The 24538-nt window shown below is 38.7% G+C and overlaps 1 protein-coding gene across 7 annotated transcripts in view; it reads right to left on the bottom strand.

The window, feature by feature from the left end:
* The window catches only part of FAM135B (family with sequence similarity 135 member B), a 265525-nt gene that overhangs the window by 67946 nt on the left and 173041 nt on the right, over positions 1-24538 (bottom strand). For 6 of the 7 annotated variants that reach the window (XM_054059779.1, XM_054059780.1, XM_054059782.1 and 3 more), the window contains 3 exons: positions 14184-14323; positions 6913-6983; positions 4847-5020 (listed from right to left, as the gene is read on the bottom strand). In XM_054059779.1, coding sequence (XP_053915754.1) covers positions 4847-5020; positions 6913-6983; positions 14184-14323 — 385 coding nt within the window. Of the gene's footprint in view, positions 1-4846; positions 5021-6912; positions 6984-7203; positions 7257-14183; positions 14324-24538 lie in introns of those variants that run through there. The other variant, XM_054059784.1, reaches the window with a different exon arrangement.

The raw sequence follows: 24538 nt of genomic DNA, 5'->3' as shown, positions 1-24538 counted from the left end.
CATTTGTCCTGAACTTAACCTTAGTCGCTATGAAGTGTGAAAGCAAGTAATATTGTGTGGCATTATTTTATTTAGTTTTGAGTGTGGGTTTTCTGCTTTTATGCTTTGGGTTTTTTCTTTTTTTGAGGGGGGGTTCTTTTTGAAAGTTTAACTCAGAAATAGTCATTTTTTTTGTATGTGGCTTCTTGGCTACTAGCTCAGGAAAATGGCACATCGAATTGGGGATTTATCTTTTCAGACACATAACAAATAGTAACAAAAGAAAATTCAAGAGAAATATTATTCAGTTATTATGCAAGAGTTAGAAGAGAAAAAATGTTGAACAGTATTCATTTAATAAAAATTGTATAGAAGTGATAGGTCCTTAATGCATAAATATTCTCTTTTATTTCTACAGATTAATTTATTAGCAAATAGCATGGAGAGGGAAATAAGTCGTGAACTTCACTACCTGGGATTATATCTGAGGCACTTGCAGATTTAAACTGCCCATAAGCAGGTGTCAGCTATGCTTACAAATGTAGAAAAATTGACCTGCATAGTTTGTACCCAGTTTCAAGGTGCATAGGGTAGTACAGCGTATCACACAGATACATCAGTTGTGCTTTCAAGGAACAGGGAGATGCCTAGGAGTAAAAAATTTAGGCATAACAAAATTACTCAAGGATGGCCAGGGTTGGCCTGATTCCTCAGTGCAGTGGAACACAGCAGAACTAGGTCAGAGCTGAAACGTTCCAATATCCTGTATCCCTTTGATCCTGTTTTCTCTTCCCAGAGCCGTACAAGCTCAAGGCACTGAAACTTTCAGTATCTGTGTCTTGGTTTCTCCACTTGCAAAATTTGTGTTTTATTATTTTCTCATCTGAGATGTCACAAAACTTCTTGTTTCTTGTACAGTGATGGGTAAGTTTGGTTGTGGGCAACCGAGAATTCAATGTTAACAAGAAAAACTCTGAGAGTCTACTTTGTTTTTCACATGGGTGTATGTATGAGAGTGGAGAGCTTATTACAAAGCTTAGGAGATTCCAGAAAACTGAGGAAATTAAACCTCTTTCATGTGCAAACAAGAGAATACAGGTTTGCCACCTGCCTGTGTTGAAGTGATGAAGCATCTTGCTTATCTGCAGCAATTTCAAGTCTTGACTTTTTTTTCCTTGGTGGATTTTTTTGTCTTTTTCTGTTTTGGTTTTTTTTCCAGATTTTTTTTTTTTTTTTTTTTTAGCTGAAGCCCAAGGCCCAAAGTGAGATTGCAGATGCTGTGGCCATCAAATGAGCTAAATGGATTCTGTACAGTCCTTAGACAAAACACAGCTTTCAGGAGACTAGTCTGTAGACACAGTAGCAGTCTCGCCCTGAAACACAGCTCTTACATTTTCAGAAAGCTTTCAGCAGAAGAAAGTATAAATTATCTGAAGCCATTGGATAAACTATAAGTAGAAGATATGCCTACCAGATCCTATTGTCCATGCAGCTTACTGGGAATTATACAGCATATAAGGTATTGTTTTCAGTGTGGGAAATCATGTTTGTGTGTGAGACTATGTATTCAAGTACTTGTCTCAGAGATTATTTACGAGTTGCATTTTTACTTATAAACAGTAACACATGCTAACTCCTAGCAGGAAAGAGTGGTGCAAAGGTCTATGGAATTAATGAAGCAGGTAACCATGTTTCTCACTGTTTGCTTCCTAAATGAGTCCAATATAAGCAAGGCACTGAGCTTGCAGCATGCCTGAGTCTAAGCAGACCTGTACACCATAACACAGATGTATCCTTTGGGGAAAACCAGAAATATTTCTTGAAGTCTGAACTATGCTGGAGTAAAGCACCTTTTCTAAAGGTCTATTATGTGCTGGTTCCATGTACAGATTGGACCAATTGCAAAGCCTGTGACAAAGAGCTAAAGCAGAATTCAGTGCCTCAGGCCAGAAACAAAACATGATGTATACGAAACAGAAAACTAGAGTACAAAATTCCTAACTCTTCCTCACCTTCCTCCGGCAACTGTCTACATACATTTACCCTCCAGAGCTTAGGTAAGAGAATAAAAAAAAAGGTGTTTGAGCAGTTTGTGGAGGCCAGTGCATTCAGCTGGGGTGTACTCTCAAGTCTAAACATCATTCATTTCTTCAGTTTCTCTTTCTACAGACTTACTGGGATCATCTTCTGTCCTCCTGGGTAAAATGAGGTCGCCAGAGGCAAGCCCTTTACTTTCCAAAGAGAACTGTCATTTTTTGATGTGACAGCCAACTCCTACTCTAGATTCTCCTTTATTTCTCCCACATCCCAAAAGTCTGAAAATACTACTCTGTAATCGGCAGCTGCCAAAAACATTCAGTGCAGGCACCAGCACATTGTACAGCAACTGTCACAGCGAGACAGCAAGGAGCTTGGGGTCTGCAGCATCAGAAGTTGAGCCTTGTGGTTTGCAAGAAGTGGCATGATGATGTACTGCTATTCCTGGTGGAAGGTGTAGGGCAAGTGGCAGGGGGGAGGAGCAGCGTTTTGGGTTGAGACAATAGCTTTGGCAACCACTGCACCCCACATCCCTGTTCTCCCCTATTACTGCAATCCTGCCTGGAAAACCAAAATTTTAGACTTGCTCTAAGCTACTTCTGGGTTGCTTTTGGGGAAAGTCAAAGAACTCTAAAGATCGAAGAGAGAATTTTCCTTTCCCTGCTGCTCAGAGTCCCTCCTGCACCTGCCGAAGAAGCCAAGAGAGGAGGGAATCCAACTTCCAAATTATCCCTTGTGGCTCCTGGTCATCTCACATCTATACCAAATATGATTGCTGTAGAGACAACAGAGCTGGAGGTAAGTTGACTTCAAGACTGTCTCATAACCTTCCTACATAGCCTCTCATCTACTTAGTAAATGCACAGAGCCATTAGCAGCTGCAGTGTACTGGGATCCCATTAAAAGGCTGAGAGTCATTCACTTTAGAAAGGCTGAATAACAAAATTTCCATCCAGAATCCTGCAAAGGATTCCTAAAAAGGTAAATTTCATTCATTCTCAGTTTAGGAAGAGGTGAGGGCTTCTAAGTATCAAACCTAATGTAATATTTATTATATAAGAATTATTAATCAGGACAAACATCAATACCAAAATGTTCACCTGTCAAAAAACAGGAGCCAATGGAGGAACCCTGGTGAGGTTTGCTCAACAGGTGCTATTTGTAGATGTACATTACTCTGCAGGGGAAGGCCTGAATCAGTCTTGAGGGTTTCCCTATTGGTTTCATTGTTTAAATAGAGGCAACAGGGGAGAACTTCAAGGAAGAGTATCTAATTTTCCAACAGAGTTAACAAAATTTATATTTCTATTTAGAGAACGCATGATATAAAAACTATTTGGGTTTTGAATATTTATCAAGAAGAAAATAAATCCTCAATATCACACTTCAAGATTATTTTACTGACTTAAGCAAAAGAGACTCATGTTGTCAAAAAATCTTCATTCCACTGCTTTAAGTAATATAGTATATTCCATACATGTCCAGAAATGTAATATTTTAAAAGCTATAATAATCTGACTATGGAACAGTTGCTTATCATGCAATTTATGCCTAATAACAGTAACAAGTCTCTGCAGCCCCATTCATTAGAGAATAACAAAGCCCAGAATGCAGTCATTAAGCCTAATAACTACTGTTCTTTTTATCCTTTTATATAGTAGAACAATGGGCAAATTATCTGAGAGAAATTATCTGGTTAGGGATAGTCTCTCACAATCTAATTCACTATTTAAAAAGTCAACACATAGCAGAAGAAAGATACAGCAGTTCCTATAACTCAGCCCCAGAAGAAAAGAGAGATATGTCAGTCTGGTCTACTAATACGACTCGCACTACTGTCAGAACTCAGCCTCTTATAACCTTAATTCGTTCTATAGCATTGCGTACATGCAAGGCTTTTATATAAGTGGAAGCTGAAGCAAAGATATATTAAGTTAAAACATGAAACCTGAGAAAAATCTCTACAAGCTCATCTCTTCTTTCTGACACAGAGCCCTTTGCACAATATTTGTCAAACTTAAGAGTCTCCTGGACATTTGGTAAACAGCAAGGCCTTGTGGGAATAAGGGAATCTGAACACCACTGAACACCACTGAACACCACATTGCTTCAGGACCAAAGGAGTTCCCTCCCTCTCAGCACTCTATCTCACATGATGACAAGATTGGGCACAAAGTAAATTGCCAGGAAGACCTTTGCTTCCCCCTCGCCTGCTCTAAATATTAGAGGATATTGACCTCCAGCCTGGTTTTATTTGAAGGAGTTCTGAATTATTTTCTTGTCATTACAAATCAGATAACATCAATCATAGCTATACACCATGGCAGTCAGCATTATACTGCTGCAGAGTTAGATTAAATGTTGTTGTAAAGGAAAAATTCAACAGAGCCCTATCCAGTATTGACTCATACATGACTCCTCCTAGTCAGGTTATGAATTATGCTAATGCATAGAGGCCACCGATGAGATTAGAGTCCAGCTCTCCTAAACACTTTACAAAACACCAGGGGAAAAAATGCAAACACTCTTAGTTGCTTTTAGACTAAGGAGGAAATATGGCCAAGAAGAGAATGAGGAGTAGAGAGATCAAGACCAATCAAAATTTCTGAGCCTCTTCTAAAGATTTTTCTAGTGTTTGATATCCCTACTGTCTTATCAAGGGAAGGAGCCTATGTCAGAGGCTGACTCCAAACCACAATATGCAGAGTCCTAGCCCAGGACCAAATAACCTGAAATTAAATTATCCTCTCTACTTCCCCCATACAATATGCAAATGAACTCAGAAGAGGAATCTCATTTGTTTCTCAATAGACATTTCCGTGTCCTTTACCTGATTAGAGGCTGGTGTAATGCTACCAGTGATGCATGCACCGTGACAGATATCACTGACAGGTGGAAATAGTCAAACATGACAGGAACATGGTGGTGCAGACCTCTCCGGGCATGGAAGTGAAGACACATTGTACGGCTGCTGATCATGGGGATCGCTGGAATGTCTCTCAGCCTGGACAAGAAAGTGGTTTTCAAAGGTTAGTGAAAGCTTGAGTTGTCACAGTCTGCAACACACTACAGGCAGCAGTGTAGGACATGGCTTGAGGGGAATATTTATCACTTCTCAGCTTCATAAGTGTTTAGATAATTGATGAGCATCTTGTGTTGTACTTGTGCCACACATAAATATAAATATAAGTATAAATATAAATATGAATGCTAAAATAAATAGTAAGTAATAGATGTATACATATATATACATTTACTGTGTAAAAGAAAAATAAACACGAAGCAGTTCCAGTTTCCCCCTAGGATTGCCCTTGATGTCTGCCCATGCATTAATTCTGGGGACATCAAGAACAAAGTAGCAGAAGGAAATGCATTTGGCAAACCGCTCAGCTTATTTGAGCTTATTATTCAGCTCATTATGGGCTGTCCTGTCATAGTCAGGACAGCCCACTACCTGTGATTTTCAGTGTAAGGCAATCTGTGAGAGTTAGAAGCAGTGCTGTGTCAGAGGCTGATGAAAATACTCAGAGTATTTGGTATCTCAGAAGATGCCAAATCTTCTGAGAAGATGGCTTGCAAGTGACCAAAAAAAAAGAGTGAATGAAGTAACTGTAGAGAAAAAATAGAAGTTGGACTGGCTTCTCATTTTTCTCAGTAAATAAACCCCACAACTTTAATTTAAAATTTGATTATAACTACTGCAGAATGACTTTCCTAGTGTGCAATCACTTGACATCTGAGTTGCCTATAGAGCAGGAGACCAAGACATAAACCTGGAGCACGCCTAATGAAATTCTCCCAATGCATGTGAATGTCACGTCTAGAGATTTTTTTTTTACATCATTAAAGACCCTTCTGAACACAATTGTTTCCCAGAACTAAGAAAGCCTATGATTAGATGGTTGAGTATGGCACATGGTTAGTCCCAAAAAGTGTTCTCATGAGACTTGCAGAATATCCTTTTCTAAAAATTGCTGCTTTTATCTATAGTAAATTGGATTAATGATTCAGATGGTAACAGAAACTAAATGTATGTGTTAGAGCACAATTTCATAACTTCAGTTCTTTTCATATTTGGTTATCACTTAATGGTTGTTTTTGCTCTTCTCTAAACCCATCAGAGTCACAGCTGATGACTGATGGTCCAGTCCCACCTGCCTGAGAGAACAAGTTTTCACTTTTTCTGTCTTGAAGATGAAGGAAATGTTCTTGAAATTTGTTCAGATGCCCTGTGGCTATAAGTAAAACCACATAGGGACAGTCTTAGCATGAAACATAAGGCAGATGATTTCTTTGTGCCCCCTCCCACCCTCCATGAAAGCTGCTGAATTCACTGGAAGCCTTTTCTGTGATTCAGTGGGGCTGAATTATATCTGGGATCACACTTTCAGCAGTGCCTCAGGAGTGGATGACACTCCAACTTCACATAAGATTATGGAATCAAATGCAGTTGGAAGAAATTAAATTCAGTGGGAAGACTCTTTCCCTATAAAATATAGAGACAGTTTCATTTCTTAATACAAGAAAAATACTTTGCATGTTCATACACCCATCTTCAGCCAAAAAAATACTTCCTTGTCTCCTGAGATAAATGCATTCCTGAACCACACCCACTGCTCACATGGTCAATGATGATATTCCCTTTGACTTTAACAGCAGCAGAGATAAAGCAACCCCTAATACCTTTGAAAACCTCACACTTAAAGAAGAAAAAATACTCCTTTAGAGAGGAGTATAAGATATATTCTTCAAATACAGCAAGCATAAAGACTTCAACACTGAGGCAAAGACTTATCAAAGCTATCCATTTTTTCCAGAGGACTCTCACTTCATCAAAGTAATTTCCCAGTTGAGCAAACCCTTACATTACCAATTAAGCTTTAAAACAGCACTTACTGTTGTTCGCTATCAGTAAAGTGCAGGTCCAACTTGAGCTGAAAGTCTGCCTCACTCAATGCATCTTCCACCTTCAAAAAGAGAAAAGCAAGATTATTTTTATGACTTGGCACCTACAGCATTGAAGGTAAAGTTGGATGGGCTTGTCTGATAAGAGCAAAGACAAAAATATTCAGCAACAGTAGCACCTCGCCACAGTGGCAGAAAGGAGCAAATGTGACAGTAAGTCAATGTAATTACTAAAGGAATCAGAAGGAACCAGAGGTGTTATCTGCTCCTGGGTGTCCTTACATGTCAGAAAAATCATTCCAGACAAAAGTAACCAGAGTGTATAGATCACTGCATTTGTTGGAAACTTGTTTGTGTACTGAGAGTCAGTGGAATATTTCTGAAGCTGCTGTTGCTCATTGAGCAAACATTCATTTTGGTTATCTTGTCAGCTGAAGGAGAACAAAGACTAGGTTTTCTTGTTTGAGAAATAGACATCATCCCTTCTGTTTAACTACCTGTAACCAACACAAGGTTCAAAGTTTACAGCTTAAAACAATTAGAAATGGCTGAAGTAATTCTGGCAATTTCTGATCTCTTGTCACCAGCTTTTTAATTTGTTTCTCAGCAAACTGGGACTTTCCTGCCTCCCAATCACCCTTTCAGGCCCTTGAAAGATTCATGGAGGAAGTTTGTCACTTATTTTAGTCTAGACCATTTTTGTTGCAAAATGCAATTTCGTTATTCTTAAATCTTCAGTTAATGGAAGTTTAACTGTTGTTGTTTAACACTCTGTTGCAGGGTGCTTGACCACATTTAGATATGGTAGGATTCATCTTGCCAAAACTACTGGAGATACCATGTGTGATCATAAGGTGACTCATTGGTATCTTCATCTAACAGGTCCCATCAGAAAGATTACCCTTATCCAATAAAATATTTATTTAGATTTTCTGAAACAGCACACAAAGAGACCTGTCAGTTTGTTACCTTCACTTGGAAAGGACTACATTGGATAACACATATGAGCTTAGCATAGTTCAAGCAGCTATAATCAATGAAATAGATAAACTAGAATGGAAGAAGTGTTAAGCTACCTAGCACTTTCTCCTTCACTCCTTTGAAATGTCCTTTCTTCTACATCAATGTATGTTTAGTAGAATAGAAAAAGTTTTAATTTCTATGAGCCTATATGGAAATATGAACAAAAATGTACTCTATTTATTATCAAAATAAACTTTTTCTGTGAGTGCACGTATCCTTTAGTGTACACCAGTATAGAATAGGAGATGCACAGGTATGAAAGTAGCAAATTATAACTGCTCATTGGGGATAGGATATTATTTCTTTTTATCCAATTTTGCCATGAAAAGGTGAAGTGAGATATCTAGTTTCTGTCATTTGTCAGTGGAAAGCAACAAACAGATGCATGAGCTGACTCATCCTGAGATACACCTCAGGAAAGGACAACTGATTTCTGTTTGTGCCTGTCTCTTTCCATTGACAATAGTTAAAGGCTAGAGAAATATATTGGTCTAGATACATTTGAATTTTAGAGGTCTTAAATTAGGCAAGATGGAATTATAATTTCTTGAGCTGATTAGCACCTTCTTAACAACAAACAACACAAAAATGTACTGAAGGCAATGTCAGACACATGTAGCCTGTTCTGACAGGTAGGATTCATAAAATACATACTATAAACTATGTTTAGGTAGGATTTTCAAGGTGGAACTCCATCTTGCTCTGTTGAAGCAAGAAAGTTGAAAGTCAAGGATTGATTATACTTTGACAAAATTACAAAAGATGTAAAATGTAAATGTTTTTGAATTAATATAGAATTTCTACTAGTAAGACCACAGACACAGAGATGTCAGCAGAAAAGATTTGTGTTTGTCTCAAAACACCTGGCAGTGTGTCTTTCGAAAAGAAAAGAGGATGTGTTCCTTTTCAATGAGTTGTTGTCACTAAAAATCACAGTTGGTGGCAGCTTCAAAGGAAATAATCCTTATTGAAGCCACAGTCTGAATTTAAACTAGGAATTCAGTTCAAACTCATCCTCCAACAGACAGGATGAAATTTTGGGTCTGTGCCTAATACTGCTGAGCACCTGCAACTGTCACTGAAATCTGAGCCTATGTTTAAAACAAGTTCAATAGCTAGTGACACAGCTCAAAACACCTTGAGGCAATCAACAGACATCTGAGAGACTTGGAGTTATTAATCACTGCGTGGGGTCAAGCATTAAGGTGCAAGAATAAGGCATTTTTAATCCCGTAACTGTATTGAAATCAGACTGCTCATAATAGTGCAAAACTCCACATAAAATCAAATCACAATTCTCACTCCAGATAGTACGTTTGCCTTTGCATATTGGAGACGTAAATATTAAGATAAGCGAAAGCTGTATTATTACTCAATCAAAAATCACTGTACTCTTCATGAGAAAATATCACTAAAAAGCTTGTGCACAGGCTGAGAAACAACAGAATTACTTACAGTAATTACATGACACAGTTTACTATACAGCTTTGAGATTGACTGGACTTTCTTGTATTTTCTTTTTTTCAAGTTGTTAGAAACATAAGTGCATAAGATCCTTATTTGCGAAAAAACCTGAATGGCCTTCCCATAGCTCATATAGAAGAAAAACTTGAAATTCTGTCATTCCTCAGTCACATGTATAAAATAATATTGATGATATGATGTTTTCTGTAGTTATAATTTAAAGACAACGTAGTTATCCAAGAGTATATACTATCAGATTATTTTCATTAATTTTTTTTCACTTCTTGAAGAAAAGTTTTAAATTTTCACACCAACCTACATAAGAAATTAGTCTGAAAAAAATATCTGGAATATAATTAATGCTTGGCTGCCTAAGTCAAGCAGTGTCCTTCCTGAAACTCTGTGAAAGGTCTTCAAGTGCTGTTGAGTCTTTCAGTTGTGTTAATGATTAAAATCACGACTCATGAAAGAGAAAATAAAGATCTGTGCTTGTGGAAATACATTCATACTAAACAGGAATATTATTCTGTTCTGCAACAATCCATATATTAAAAAAAAATATATACACCATAAGTACTGGAACATCTGACCTCTGGGAAATATTATTACTTTTCACATGCTGGTCTTCTCTCCAGTAAAACCCATTCTTAACAGAAATGTTGAAAGCTTTCTTTGAAATAGTATATGCATTTCATTCTTTGGTCCCATCCCCTGTCCTTCCCCCCCAACCCCAGAGTCAAACAAGATGAAATTAATTTTGTCATTTCTTGTTTGAGTAATTTGCATCAGTTTATTATTACTCTGTATTTTCTTGTAAAATCATCTTGTGTCTCACGGAAAGCAAATACCATCACATGACATGTACAGGACAACCACATGATCAGGCTCCGTCAACATGGGTTTATGAAACGCAGGTTCTGCCTGACTAACCTGATCTCCTTCTAAGACAAGGTGACCCACTTAATGGGTGAGGGAAAGCATAGACTTTTGTAAAACCTTTGGCATCATTTCCTACAACATTTTCCTGGAAAAACTGGCTTTTCATGGCTTGGATGGGCATAGTCTTTGCTGGGTAAAAAGCTGGCTGAATGGCTGAGCCCAAGGAGTTGTAGTGAATGGAGTTAAATCCAGTTGGTGGCTGGTCAGAAGTAGTGTTCCCCAGGGCTGTGTTGGGACCAGTTCTACTTAATGTCTTTATCAGCGATCTGGATGAAGAGATCGAGTAACACCCTCAGTAAGTTTGCAGATGACATATTGGGTAGAAGGGTTGATCTGATTAAGGGAAGGAAGGCTCTGCAGAAGGATCTGAACAGGCTGGATTGATGGGCTGAGGCCAAATGTATGGGGTTCAGCCAGGCTAAGTTTCAGATCTTGTGCTTGGGTCTCATTGCATGACCCAATCTCATGCAACAATCTCATGCAATGCTACAGGCCTGTCAAAGTTTGATTGGAAAGCTGCACAACGAAATGGGCCTGGGGATGTTGGTCAATGGACAGCTGAACATGAGCCAGCAGCGTGCTCAAGTGACCACGGCCAAGGGCATCCTGGCTTTTGTCAGAAACAACATGACCAGCAGCACTAGAGAAGTAAATTCCCCTGGTACTCAGCACTGATGAAGCCACACTTTGAATACTGTGTTCAGTTTTGGGCCCCTCACTACAAGAAAGACATTGAGGTGCTGGAGAATGTGCAAAGAAAATCAACAAAGCTGGTAAAGGGTCTGGAGTATAACTTTTATAAGGAGCAGCTGAGGGGCCTGGGTTTGTTTGGTCTGGAGAAAAGGAGGCTGAGGGGAGAACTTATTGCCCTCTACAGCTAGCTGAAAGGAGGTGGTGTCAGTCTCTTCTCCCAAGTACCAAGGGACAGGACAAGAGGAAGTGGCCTCAAGTTGTGCCAGGGGAGGTTTAGACTGTATATATAAGGAAATATTACTTCACCAAAAGGGTTTTCAAGCATTGGAACAGGGTGCCCAGGGGAGTGGTGGAGTCAGTATCTCTGGAGATATTTAAAAGATGTGCAAATGTGGTGTTTAGGGATGTAGTTTAGTCATGAGCTTGGCAATGTTAGGTTCACAGTTGGTCTCGATAATCTTTAAGGTCTTTTCCAATCATAATAATTCTGTGATTCTGAAAGTCTGCAAATTCAATATCCTGTTCTCCATTGGTGGTGTGTGCCTGCATTCCCCCTAGTGCTCCCACCTGCGGCCTGATAACTTGTGCGAAAATACTCCATATACATTTGTGAGCACACACAATTTTGCAGAAGGTGCTGTCTAGAGTTCAAGCTGTTTTCGAACCTCTGCCCCTCTTGCCAAAACACTGTGTTGACAGGGAAATGCATTTTATTAAATACTGTTTGGATTCTATACACCAGAAACTATTTGTATATGAAAAGTAAAAGTATTTCATACAATAAAAAATATATAAAAAGCCAAGTACTCCAATTTCTGTTGAACTGGCCTGGAATCAAGTGCATCTTTTCAGTTTTAAATTCATTTTTTTCTGGTTTCTTCTACATGTTTGGTCTAGCTTTTAAGAGCTGTGATAATATTTATAACTGAAGCTTTCAATGTTCTTGTGATATGCTTCCATAATATTTAATGATTTAGCCAGAATCTCAGACAGAATGATCTGGATGTCCCATCTCACTTAAATTTCTCTTGAAAGCGCAAAATCTAATACACTGTGACATCCCAGCTTGCTTTGTTCTGTCTTTTACCTGCTAGTAAATTGTCCTTGAATGGAGGCAGCAATCAAGGAGACAGACAAGTTACCTGTTTATTGTTTAATGAAAGAGGCAAGGCTCCTTCTTTACTAAGAACGGAAGCAAAAGTTTATGAAAATTAATTAGAATTCTTTATAACACTAAAGGTTGTCTCCGACCTGCAATATTGTTTATGATGAATTCAAAGAATGCTGCATTCTAAGATAATATAGGAAAAGGTATCTAATAAACCAAAGAGTTTTAAACTACCATTTATATTGTTAAAAGTTATGATCAGTGTCACTTTTGTGGGGATAATTGAAGCTTCTTCTATTTAATGCCAGAAAAAAATATGGGGTTGTTTAGCCTGGAGAAGAGGAGGCTGAGGGGAGACCTTATTGCTCTCTACAACTACCTGAAAGGAGGTTGTGGAGAGGAGGGAGCTGGCCTCTTCTTCTAAGTGACAGGGGACATGACAAGGGGGAATGGCCTGAAGCTCCACCAGGGGAGGTTCAGGCTGGACATCAGAAAAGATTTTTTCATGGAAAGGGTCATTTGGCACTGGAACAGGCTGCCCAGGGAGGTAGTTCTGTCACCATCCCAAGAGGTATTTAAAAGATGGGTGGATGAGATACTCAGGGGCATGGTTTAGTGGTCGATAGGAATGGTTGGACTCGATGATCCAGGAGGTCTTTTCCAACCTAGTGATTCTGTGAATATGCAAGGAAGGACAGATGAGCATCTCAGACCCCAAGTTCAACACATAGCGTCTGATTCACACTGGTTGCATAACTTATAGGACCTATTGTTGATGGCATTCTGATTTTACAAAAACAGCTGACGTTATGTGTCTCTCATCATCATTAAGAACAAGTATCAATGCCATATATTTTGGCAAAGCACAGAAAGGACACATTGGGCCAGGCCTGAGTGCCATTCTGCTTTTACACTTTCTTCCCTTTTTGTTTAAGAGTCCAGTAAAACAGCCTCTCTGTACTCTGCGTTTGCTCCTTTCCTGTGGCTCCTGGGAGCAGGAGTTATCACTGGAAGACATTAGTTTCACACCAGTAAGAGGAAGATAAAGGTGCCCTACCAGACAAGTTGTTAAGATAATGTACTTTCTTTGTCTGGGTGCTCACGTTTGCTGAAGGAGTGGATGCAGACTGTGGAGAAGGATCTCAATATGAACCCATTCTAGATGAGAAGTGATGGAAAGAAAAGAGATTGTACATGGACAGTAGAGGGGGTCAGCTCCAGTAACCGCCATGCAATCCTGCAATCAGGAATACTAAGGAGAAGGGTGAGAAGACCTCTGAGTGGTGGACAGGGATTGTGTATCTTGGTCACAGAAATGTAATTGCTTTAGCAAAAAACAGTCACAAGGACAGAGGAGGAGAAGATTGCAGTAATAGATAGCATGAGTTGAAGCTGGTCCTAGCAAGATGCAGAAGATTCTTAGTTTTCTCAGGTGAGTGTGATCTACACAGGTCTGTAGAATGAGTGATATAGTGCATAAATTACAAATTATCATAGTATCATAGAATAGTATGTGTTGGAAGGAATATTTAAAGTTCATCTAGGCAAGCCCCCTGCAGCAAGCAGAGATATTTTCAACTTGATCAGTTTGCTCAAAGCCCTTTCCAACCTGACCTTTCTTATCATGGTTGATAAACTTGAGTTTCTGATATACTGATTGATCCAGAATATGTCAACATCTTATTCCACTGGAAAGCCAATGTGTATACTACACAAAACAGGCATAGTGCAGAAGGTCTACCTGACCTAATGCAGTCATTAATAGTGTCAGAATTTACCAATAAACAAGTCACCGCAGGCACCCTTGTCAGCATAGATAACGATGGGACAATTGGTCTCCTTCTAATGCAAATGATGGTACTTGGTCAGATAAATTATGCCTTTATCTCCACCAGCTGCACTGCTGAGACCTGTAACAGCACAGAGATCCCATGACAGCCTCTCAAATGGGGATATCCAGAGCCATGGACACATACAGTTATGTAAGAGGAATCCCAGCCCTCCTGCTTGTTTTATGCATCCCATGACAACTCACCCTTTCACCATCCAGAAGCAGGTGCACTCTGAAGTTCATTGATTCATTGAGAACGATCTCTTCATTTCTGTATAAAATCTGAAATATTCTGCTGTAAACGTTGTTTTCATGAACGCAGGCTGAGCAAAGGCTGGAATCACCTGCATAAAACACAGACAGATTCCTGGTGTGATTTCTACATAAGCAATTTTTTCCTTATGTGTTTCCCCTTCAGGATTATCAAGGCCAGTTGTATCAGTACTTGTAATTAAACTTTTGCATTCACAATATTTAATAGTAATGGAGCAGATTGTTATTGTGGGTTGCAGGTTCCCAAACATGGTATTTAAGGAGAATAAATGTTAAACTGTAGGCAGACTGGACTTCAAAATGAAATATCTGACCCTACGACACCACTTACCCCATTAACTTCATTTCTAATAAAAGCTAAAACATGTAATAGCTTCCAGGCAGGCTTGCTACCCAGCACCATGAGGACTGTGGGTGTTCACCTGTGAAATTTCATCTTTTATCCACAATGGGCATCTTTCAGAAGAGAAAGTTTTCTTGTCAGCTCTGGTGCTCCCAGAAGTTACCGCCTGGGAGAGGGAACAATAGCCAACAGCAGATCTAGAATGCAGAGCCTGGGAGTACAGAGGAGTCTTAAATAAGAAATATAAGAGAAATAAATAAGTAGCCATTTTTTTTAAGACCCTGAAAGTCCTCTGTAATCCTTCAGGCCCTTGATCCATGTAAGAACTACTAATTTGGCCCATACAATTGGGATTCATCTGAGGAAGTCTTATACCAAAACCCTAAGTTTTTCCACACTGAATTCAGACAGTCAGTAGCGTTATCTGTATGCTGATGTATCACATTGTCATAAATGGACTTCACATAAACTCAGATGGGATTTGCCCTTCCCAGCTTTTAGGTGCTTCCAGTATGTATTTTGTTTTGGTTACAATGGAGCCTGTGAAATTTAAGACAAATTTTTGTGTGGAGTCCACTGCTCACTGAGTAATTCTTGTTTTACTAATGGAAAAAAGTGTGACATGCTTGGGTTTACAAGCCCACATTGAAGGCAACAACATCTACTATAGTGAATTCCTTCCAGAGGAGGCTGTGATGCCTGTGTGAATATTTAATGAACAACTGGAAACCAGTTAGGTATTTTTAAGTTTTGCCTGGGCTGCAAATCAGTATGCCCTGCTAGTTCTAATTCCATGACCCCTGAGCAAAAATTTTTTGCAAAATTTAGTCAGGGCAAATTTTGTCTCTTTCCAGCATTCAGTGCTGCAGAAGCTTTTGAAAGATAGTCCTTTAGGAAACGGTATTTTGGAATGGCCCTGATGAGGTGGGCTTAAAAAAAGTACCAGTATCAGTACTTCAAAGAGAGACAGATCTGTAATCATCATCAGGAAGCAAGCACATAGATGTTTTTTACAAAGAAAGATTTTCAGAAGGTACTTCTGGGAATTTGGGTCTTTGCAGAATCATTTTGAGTCCATCAGTTATGGTAAGGTAAAAGCCCAGATCAGAAGGTCTTAGGGACTACTGGTTTGTCAAGAGTTTCAAATCAGGACAGGTCTACAAGTCTATTCTGCCTTTGAGTACAAAAATCATACGTAATTTGCAATCAGAAGTGAAAGAGTAAAGACTGACAGAGGACTAAAGATTTGCAGAAGACTAAAGATTTTCCAAGTTCAGTTAGGGGGAAAAAATAAAAGAAGAGAAAGAACTTATTAAAAAAGAAAAAAGTACTAAAGGTTCAAGTAGACAAATGAATGGAGTTTTGTCATTAAAATTATTAGGTTTTGTGGCACTGGTCTGCTGGAGCTGGAATAGCACAGACAGAGAAGTACTTTCAGAAAAAAAAGAAAATCATATAGCACGGGAGGAAGAGTGGATTAAATACCAAGAAGACCAGTCAGACTTGAGCTAATTAATTAGCATGACTATAGTGCTGTCATCCAAACTACATTCAAATAATTTTCCTATTGCTGACTTTTATCTAGCACACTCAGGAACAGTCTAAGTGTTTCACCCTGTTATTGTTTTCCCATCACGTCTTGTGTAACAGTTATGCATAAGTCCAGGCAGCCTAGATACATACACATTTATTTCCTTCTGCTATAACAGTTTGGCTAGAATCTTTCAGCCTGATTAGCTCTTCAGAAGCATGCAGTCGTATTTATTTTAATTTAAACCTCATCATATTAGAGACACTGCTAAAATCATATTAGAGGCATAATCCATTCTTATTCCTAGCTGGCAGACAAAGGAATTTTTATGTTATTTGATTTGGATATTGATACAGTGGTACTCTTCTAGGATGGAAAGTTTAATGTCATTTTCCTTTCAAACATACTCCTGTGTGGAACACTCCTAGTGTGTAATTGCTTTAGGAGATAGATTTGCAAGGTGGCATAAAAAGTCAAAGGAAAAGTCAAAGGAAAATTCAAAGGAAAAGTCAAAGTCAAAGACATGCTACAATGCTTAGGGTTGTCTCAAATCAGTGTGAGTGAATGTGATACTAGAGTACCAAAAGTTCCTCAGTTTTAAGTGGAGAGATCTAAGTTTGCAGAAATCTGGCAGAGAACTACAGCAGATGAGTGTCTGATCATCTCCTAAATGCATTCCATCCCTTCCTATTTCGGTGGCCACAGCCTGCTTCTCTCTCTCTTAAAGTATGACATAAGGCTGTGGCAAGATTTTTCTCAGAGCAGTGCTTGGCAGCAGGAAGATAACTTAGCAATTGCTGACAGCAATGCAGGCACCCTGACTCTTGAAGCAAAGGGGAATAACAACAGCTCCACAGATATTACCCTTCAGGCAGTAGCATTCATGGATGTAGTCTGTGCTTTAAGTTACAGACAGAAACCAGGCTGTAAAGTTGTACTTGAACTTCTTTCACTAACAAGAAATGCTACCCATACCAAACTTACTTGTCCTTAGCCTACTCCGTAAAAACTTAATTGTCCTGGTAATTTTTACTCGCCTTGTTCCTGGGATACCTTCTGACACTCATGTCTCTAAACTCACAGATTTGTCTGCTCACAGATGGTAGCAGTAGGGCTGGCACTTGACATTGTTCAAAGAAGGTTGCTGGCAAAAGACGTAGCAAATGTAGCCCTGTGCTGACACAAGCATCTCTGTCCTTTGCCACGAAGCACAGGATGATGTGAGAGAGGTGGTTGAAACTATCGGCTTTCTCAGGTTGCTTTTTTTTTTTTTTTTTTTTTTTACCCGGTTATGTAAACAGCTCTGAGCTGTGCCTACGCTCCTCAGCAGTCACAGTCAGTCCAAGAAAGACAGGCATACTATGTGGAAACTGCTGGAAGCTCTCACTCCCTGCTGAGAGTGGGAACTACGACTGTATTGACCTACATTTAGCTGTTTATTCCATAGTTTCAAAGGCTTGAGCTTTGGTGAACTCAACAAAGAAAGTCTAAAGTGAGCTTTTGCTTAGTATATTTCCTTGATAGGAAATTTACTCCTTACGCTTGCAGTGTCCCTTAAGATAGAAGGAATCCTATTTCCCTGTCTCCTTTCCCTATGCAACTCTTCCATTTACTGCTTATCTTCTTTGGGTTGAATTTGTCTTCAAATTATTTGGAAAGTGAAAGTGCTCTCAGGGCAGTAAGACCCACTACAAGCATGAACAAGACAGTCCTGCAACTCATTTAAGAGACAGTTGTGCAACCATTCATTTAAGAGAATGAGAAAAAGTCTGTTGGTACATCTCTTCCATTCTTTCCATAGGAAATACACTGCATTCCACCACCACCTCCAGCAATCCCTTTACAGACTACTGAGTGACAGCATTTTAGGAAAAGAAGGGAAAAGGCTCTTGGCAGTTGTGTACGCTTTCATACATATAACACAGGCTACCTGTACAGACCAGTCAGCCTCCCAGTTTGAGGCCTACATGTAGGACTTGACTACAACTTTACTGAGAAATATAGGGGAAAATATCATATTTGCACCTCTTCATCACCTCTGATTTATAATTCAACTTCTGGGTTTTACAAAGAAAGAGTAGAGATAAGATCTACCCTGACTCTGTACTCCATTCAGAGGCCCAAAGAAGTAAGAATTATTACTATTTTTCATAATAAGGAAGGAGAAAATGTAACAACTCAGTCCTGACACTGCTTCTGCAGAGATTACATCGGTTCCCTATGCAAGGCAAAGAAAAAAAAAAAGGCTTTTTTTTTTTTTTTTATTCTAAATATCAAATTACAACTCCAAGGAATATAGCCCTTTAGAAAGATGACTTGAGGTTTACATCCTACTTTCTCCAGAATTATCTCTACGGTTTATTAAGCATTGTGTAAGAGGTCTAAAATGAACAAGGAGTGATTACACAGTCAGGAAAAAAATCCATATGAAAAACTGATCTAACTTCAGATCTAACTTTTTTAATGTCTTTCTGATTATAGCACTGGCAACAAGATAATTACTCAATTGCTGGCAACTTCTTGAATCTCTCTGCCGAGAAAAGCAGTATTATTATGCTGCTGTTTAGATAAATGGAAAAGCAGGGTTCTGCAAAGTTTTGCTTTAATGAAAGAGATGGTCTTCAATAAAGCAAGGAATCAAGATGCTGCAGCTGTAAACAGAGCTTTATGGTAAATCTTCCTGAATAACAGTGCACACTTAAACATTTGTATTTCAGCTTATTTCAGAGCCACAAGAAGCATATCATTGTCTTTATACTTGGGTTCTCACACAAGAAAATCTCAGAGACATAGGAAACCCTTAAACAGAGACAGGTTCATTCTCCCAGGTCACTCCTGCACAGACAGATGAAGGGCATTGCAATGCTCTCACTCGAGAAAGAGCTGTGAGGACTTTGAAACCTTTCTTCCCACCAACATTATGTTACTAACCGCACAGTAATGTTGTGTTAGCGGTTCATGTGATCTTTCCTAATCTGCTTCAGTGGAAAGTCAATTGTTGGTAAATCACCCTAGAAGGCAGTTTAAACTGGGCTCGATGTCCTTGCCCTGAAGCAAATTGGAAGCTATCACTTAGTTTATTAATAAAGGTGAACAGGGAAGGCGATAATAAATGAATATAGATAGTATCACCTTTAAAATCTCAATCTGGACTAGCTGCAGCCCACCTATGTGTAACCTGAGTGATCTCTACAGCACACATTGTCCTGGATGGCAGCGTCACAAACACACAAAATCTATCTAGTGAATGACTACCTCCCCCAGCCATGCAGACACATACTTTGGCTGTCCTTTCTCTTGGCCTTCGACATCTGAAATTCTCACTATCCTCAAAAGGAGAGATGGATTTTTATCAGAGTCCCTACAAAATAGGTATGAATATTCTAAGTTTCCTTGTCATCTAATTTCTTATACTGTTTTCAAAATTCTTAAATACTTGCAGGCCATACTGATTTTTAGAGAAAAATTAAACATATGGGCATTCCTTGAATGAACAGTATGCTATCTTGCTGGAAGCTAAGCACCGTACTGCAAAACATAACCAAAGGAGACCAGAAAATCTTGTGCAAATAGCCCTGTTTATCTAACTTGCTTTTTTCCCTTTACCATCTGTTTGAGCCATATGCCTTCTTAAATAAGAGCTAATTATAGGTCTCCACCGCAACTAATCAAATAGTGGTAACTGTTGCAAACTTTAGGCCTAAATTTCATTTCATTTTTATAAAAATTCCCACCAAATGATACACTGAGATGGTTGCCTTTCTCTGCTTTCCTGGACTTAGGTGCACTGTAGTTACAGCTGATGCACCTCTGTGTTAACATATGAGAGAAATTCATAACAAGTTGGAGAAATAATAAGGGCCAAAGTACATTTTCCACTAAGTATATTTGGAGGGATGACTTTGGGACAGAAAGTGACTGTGTCTAATAAATATCGACTGACATGTACTCTGGCAGAACTCCTAGTGTTTTGATTTTTTCCTTCACTGCCCCTCTGCTCTTGTACTGAATGAAACAGAGAAAAGAAACAACATTGTCACAAAATTATCTGACTTTTAGCACTGAATAACTGGACCAAAGAGGGATCCAACATCAAAATTAAATTTTGGAAAAGAGATTACAGCCCATTTAGAGAACAATGAATTTCCTAATGAACTCAAAAAGATAAGATTTTACTTTCATGTCCAATGGGCATTTGTATAAATGCACATTTGTATAAATGTCAATTTACACCATTCAGGCAAATGTTTTATAACTGCTTCCAGAGTCAATGTCACTCTGCATTGCTGTGTAGTGTGAAAGGACTGAAGGATAAAAATTAATCCAGTCCTAAATATGGCAAATGAAGATTTGAAGTGCCTTTCAAAACCCCACACTATAAATAGCTCTTTTAGCATCACAAGACTGTGGAAATTTCAGGCTGTGAAGCTGACCTTAGAGGAAGTTTAGAACTGCTTTGGCAGAAATCATATTTGAGAACTCATGTGAGTCCAGTGATGTTCCCACTGACTGGAAAAAAGAAACATGCATCCCATTTTTAGAAAAGGAAAAAAGGAAGAATTGGGGAATTACAGGCCAGTCAGTCTCACCTCTGTGCCAAGCAAGATCATGTAGCAGATCATCCTGGAAATTGGGCTGAGACACATGGAAAATAAAGAGGTGATGCATGACAGCCAACATGGCTTCAATAAGGGCAAATCATGCCTGACAAATGTGATGGCCTTCTACAACAGGGCTACAACTTTGGTGGATAAAGGAAGAGTAACCAACATCATCTACCTGGACTTGTGCAAATCATTGGACACTGTCTCACATGATATTCTTGTCTCTAAATTGGAGAGATATAGGTTTGATGAATGCATCCCTTGGTGGATAAGGAACTAGCTGGATGGTCACACCAAAGGGTTGTGGTCAATGGCTCAATGTCCAGGTGGAGACGGGCCATGGGTGGCATTCATTCCTTAATGGTCTGTATTGGGACCATTGTAGTTTAATATCTTTGTTGGAGATCTGGACTGAGGGATTTAGCGCACCCTCACCAGGTTTGTCCATGTACATAGAGTAATTTTGATTCCAAAATTTCATTTCAGCTAGTCTTTTCTCTGGATACCAATGGGAAGATTTCCTTCTACTTTTCTCATCACTGCTCACATAATGTTTTGACAACTGGAACATCACATGTGTTTAAAGATCCATTTATGTAAGATTTGAAATACATATAAAATGTGAATATATGCATTTTAGAGACACTTCAAGCATTAATATAACATTAGGATTCACCTGCTATTCCCTTAGTGTTGCATAGCATATCCAACCTCATCTCATCAACACAACAGCAACTGAATCAGAAAAGTCCAAGCTAAAATCACAGACTTAAAGTAAAAATGAATATTAAAGATTTCCCTGGTGGTGGTGTGAGATTTTCAAGTCCTCTGATCAGTGGTATGGATTGGGAACTAAATGTTCTCCTAGTGTACTATTGCTATGACTGCAGTGTTCAAGAAGGTTATGGATGGAGGCTGTACATTAAACAATCTTTTATCTTCAGTATTATGGCCAGTTGTGCTTTACTCACAGGGTAAATTGCTGCAAATTAAATATGTAAAACATTTTGTGACAGTCTAATAAAAAATATGATCATAAATCTAATTTATTAGATGGAAGAGGTAGTCCCTAAAATACCATTGTAAAATAAAAAGCCCGAGGATTCAGATTGGCAGACCTCAGACCCTCACTGGAAGAATCCACCATTGCTGATTAGTGTTTCTGAAAAATCTAGGCAAGATACCTAGATATTCAAACACGGGTTTCTGAAACGCACTCTGAATCACAAAAGCAAGCACACAGAAAAGGCTTCAAGGTCCTACAGGCTTCTCTTCTTCTTTGTGTACAATACCAGTCAGGAGATCTTTCATAACCTTTCTGTGACGTGTTTTTAGAGTTAAGTTAGATACAAGAGATCTGATTTTTCATCTGCAGGCAAGGATCTTTCATTCTACAAGCTACATATTTGATTTCTAGTGTGATGTTCAACATGGGTTTATCCCATCCACATTCGCAAAGTCATCCCTTCACATTATATTCTTCCTCCATGTTCAAATGGACCTCATCAGATCACTTGCTCATTCAGGAGAGACCTGTTCCTAGTGGCCAGGTGTTCTTTGATTCTGGCCAGTAGATTTGGTTTCTGCATGCAGTGGCGAAAGTGTAGAAATACATGTGCCTCCTTACCAGCCCATAAAAGGGATGGAAGAACACACTGAGTTCCCAGGGCAAGGTAATAAGCTATAAGTCAGATGTTCCTCTTCTGACTGCATTTTTTTCTACAAATTATTTCACAACCTTTGTTCTGGAGATATTTCACATGACTAGCATTGGTTTCTCAAGACAGAGACGTACAAAACAGTCTCCAAAAAGGCAGTCAACATGATGGAGACTGGCAGAATTAGACCAAAGTAAGTTACTTTAAGGCCTCATATTCTTAACAGAAGCGTCATCACAATTGTTGAAGCAGACAGGTGGTATTTTGAAACTCAAGCGAAACTGTACAAAAATAGTTCTCTTTGCTTATTAAAGATGCTAAAGGAATAAAAATTTCATGTAAATATTAACACACATGCACACACAAAAATAATTGCTATTCCATTTGCTGAAAGAGTTTCTGTTAAAAACAGTACCATTATAAAGTAGCTTCCAAATAAGTTAAATATATTACTTATCTGTAACATGAACTTCTTCCATATAAGCCATAAGCTTAATTGATACCCAAAATGTTCTTCTGTTTGTTTTTTTTTAATATCCTGTAAGTGTTCATTTGAGCAGATATTTCAAAACTTCCCATCCAGCTAAGACGTGAGATTGCTCCTTTCCTAGGTCAGCCAGCTCTTTTCTGATTAGTGATTTAATGGCTGAACTATCTATGCAGCTCAGCAAAAAAAAAAAAAAACCTCAATAGAATTATTTTTTCTTATTCATTTGCTTCTCTAATTAGATTCCATCAACCTCTGCCACTGTATCGATAAATTTTTTTTTGCTTTTTAATTATGCATATTATCTCAGTTGAAATCCTACAGCTTCATCTGGATCACACACGCACATAAATCAGCAAGTGACCAATCATACTTTGTCAATGCATGTCAAGCACAAGCCATTTGGCTTTCTCTCTGCGATTTCATTAAACTGCATTAATGTTCTCTCTGTCTGTGACGTGCCAAGAGTGCCATTAGCTGTTCTCTTTCTTTGGGCTGTTTTCTGGTAAGGCTATTCATCGCCTTCAGTCTGAGTTAAGGGTCATTCAAGAAAAGGATGTGTTATCTCTTTCTGAACAGTCGGTCTTTTTATTTGGCATAAACTTTGCATACATATTATGGTCCTGCAGTAAGCTCCGAAATGGACTAAGCAATATAAGACAAAGATTCTTGAATCTAATCCTTCTGACCTTTATCACCAAAACCCACCTAAGACTTTGAAACTGAAGTGGGCCAAATCCTGTTGATCAAAAAAATCTCATATAAACCCTCCTATTCCCAAAATTTAAAATGTCTTTACTTCTCTAAGACAAATAGAGGTGCCAACAAATTCTTATTACCATCACACTACAAAGAGCAAATTTGCACAAAGTTATGGTAGATTGCTCAAGGTAACCCTGAAAATCAATGACAAAACTGGTGATGAACTCAAATCTAGTGTGAAGAATATCCTGTATTCATTATCAGACATACACGCTGCCATCGTGTTAGACACCACATTGTAGAGATATGTGGCTACACAAACACCATTCAGACATCACCTGAGAGATCTAGATTCCTGTGTTATCACTGTCTTCCTGAGAGATGTTAGGCAAACCATAAGGCATCTCTGTGCCTCATTTTCCTACACATTAACTTCTCTTGCACTTTGTCTCTCATTTAACCTGTCTGAGGCTGCCATTTTGAGCTCTAAGCTCAATCAAAATACTTACCACAGTACTTTCAGCTGTTATATCTAACTCAGCTGAGAAATACTGTTAAACCTGGGATGCAAGTCTTTAATGGCTTCCACAATAGATATATTGTGCAGATATTTTCCTAGATTTTTTTTTTTTTTGCCTAATGACAATTATACTCACATTTCTTTCAAAAGATTTAATAAAATCTTGGCTCTTTATCTTCATTCTCTAAACTTATCCATCAACATTACTACCAATTTTGGAAGTAATGATCTCAAGCGCAGTCCGTGGAGATAAATAGACATCCCTGATGTAAGCTGACAATATTCAGGACACGTGATTTTAAGCTTTGAACTGAAGTCCATGATGTTGTTTCCTGGAGGTATTATAAATTCTTACAAAGTTCACAGGAGACAAGAGATCAGGACTGTGTTGCAGCTACTTGCAGCTCCCTTTCCAGGTTTGAAACACTTTCCCAAAGAATA

This window comes from Cuculus canorus, chromosome 2 (assembly GCF_017976375.1).
Source record: "Cuculus canorus isolate bCucCan1 chromosome 2, bCucCan1.pri, whole genome shotgun sequence".
Taxonomy (NCBI): Eukaryota; Metazoa; Chordata; class Aves; order Cuculiformes; family Cuculidae; genus Cuculus; species Cuculus canorus.
The sequence above is the reverse complement of the archived record's forward strand: the minus strand, read 5'-3'. Positions and strand labels throughout refer to the sequence as shown.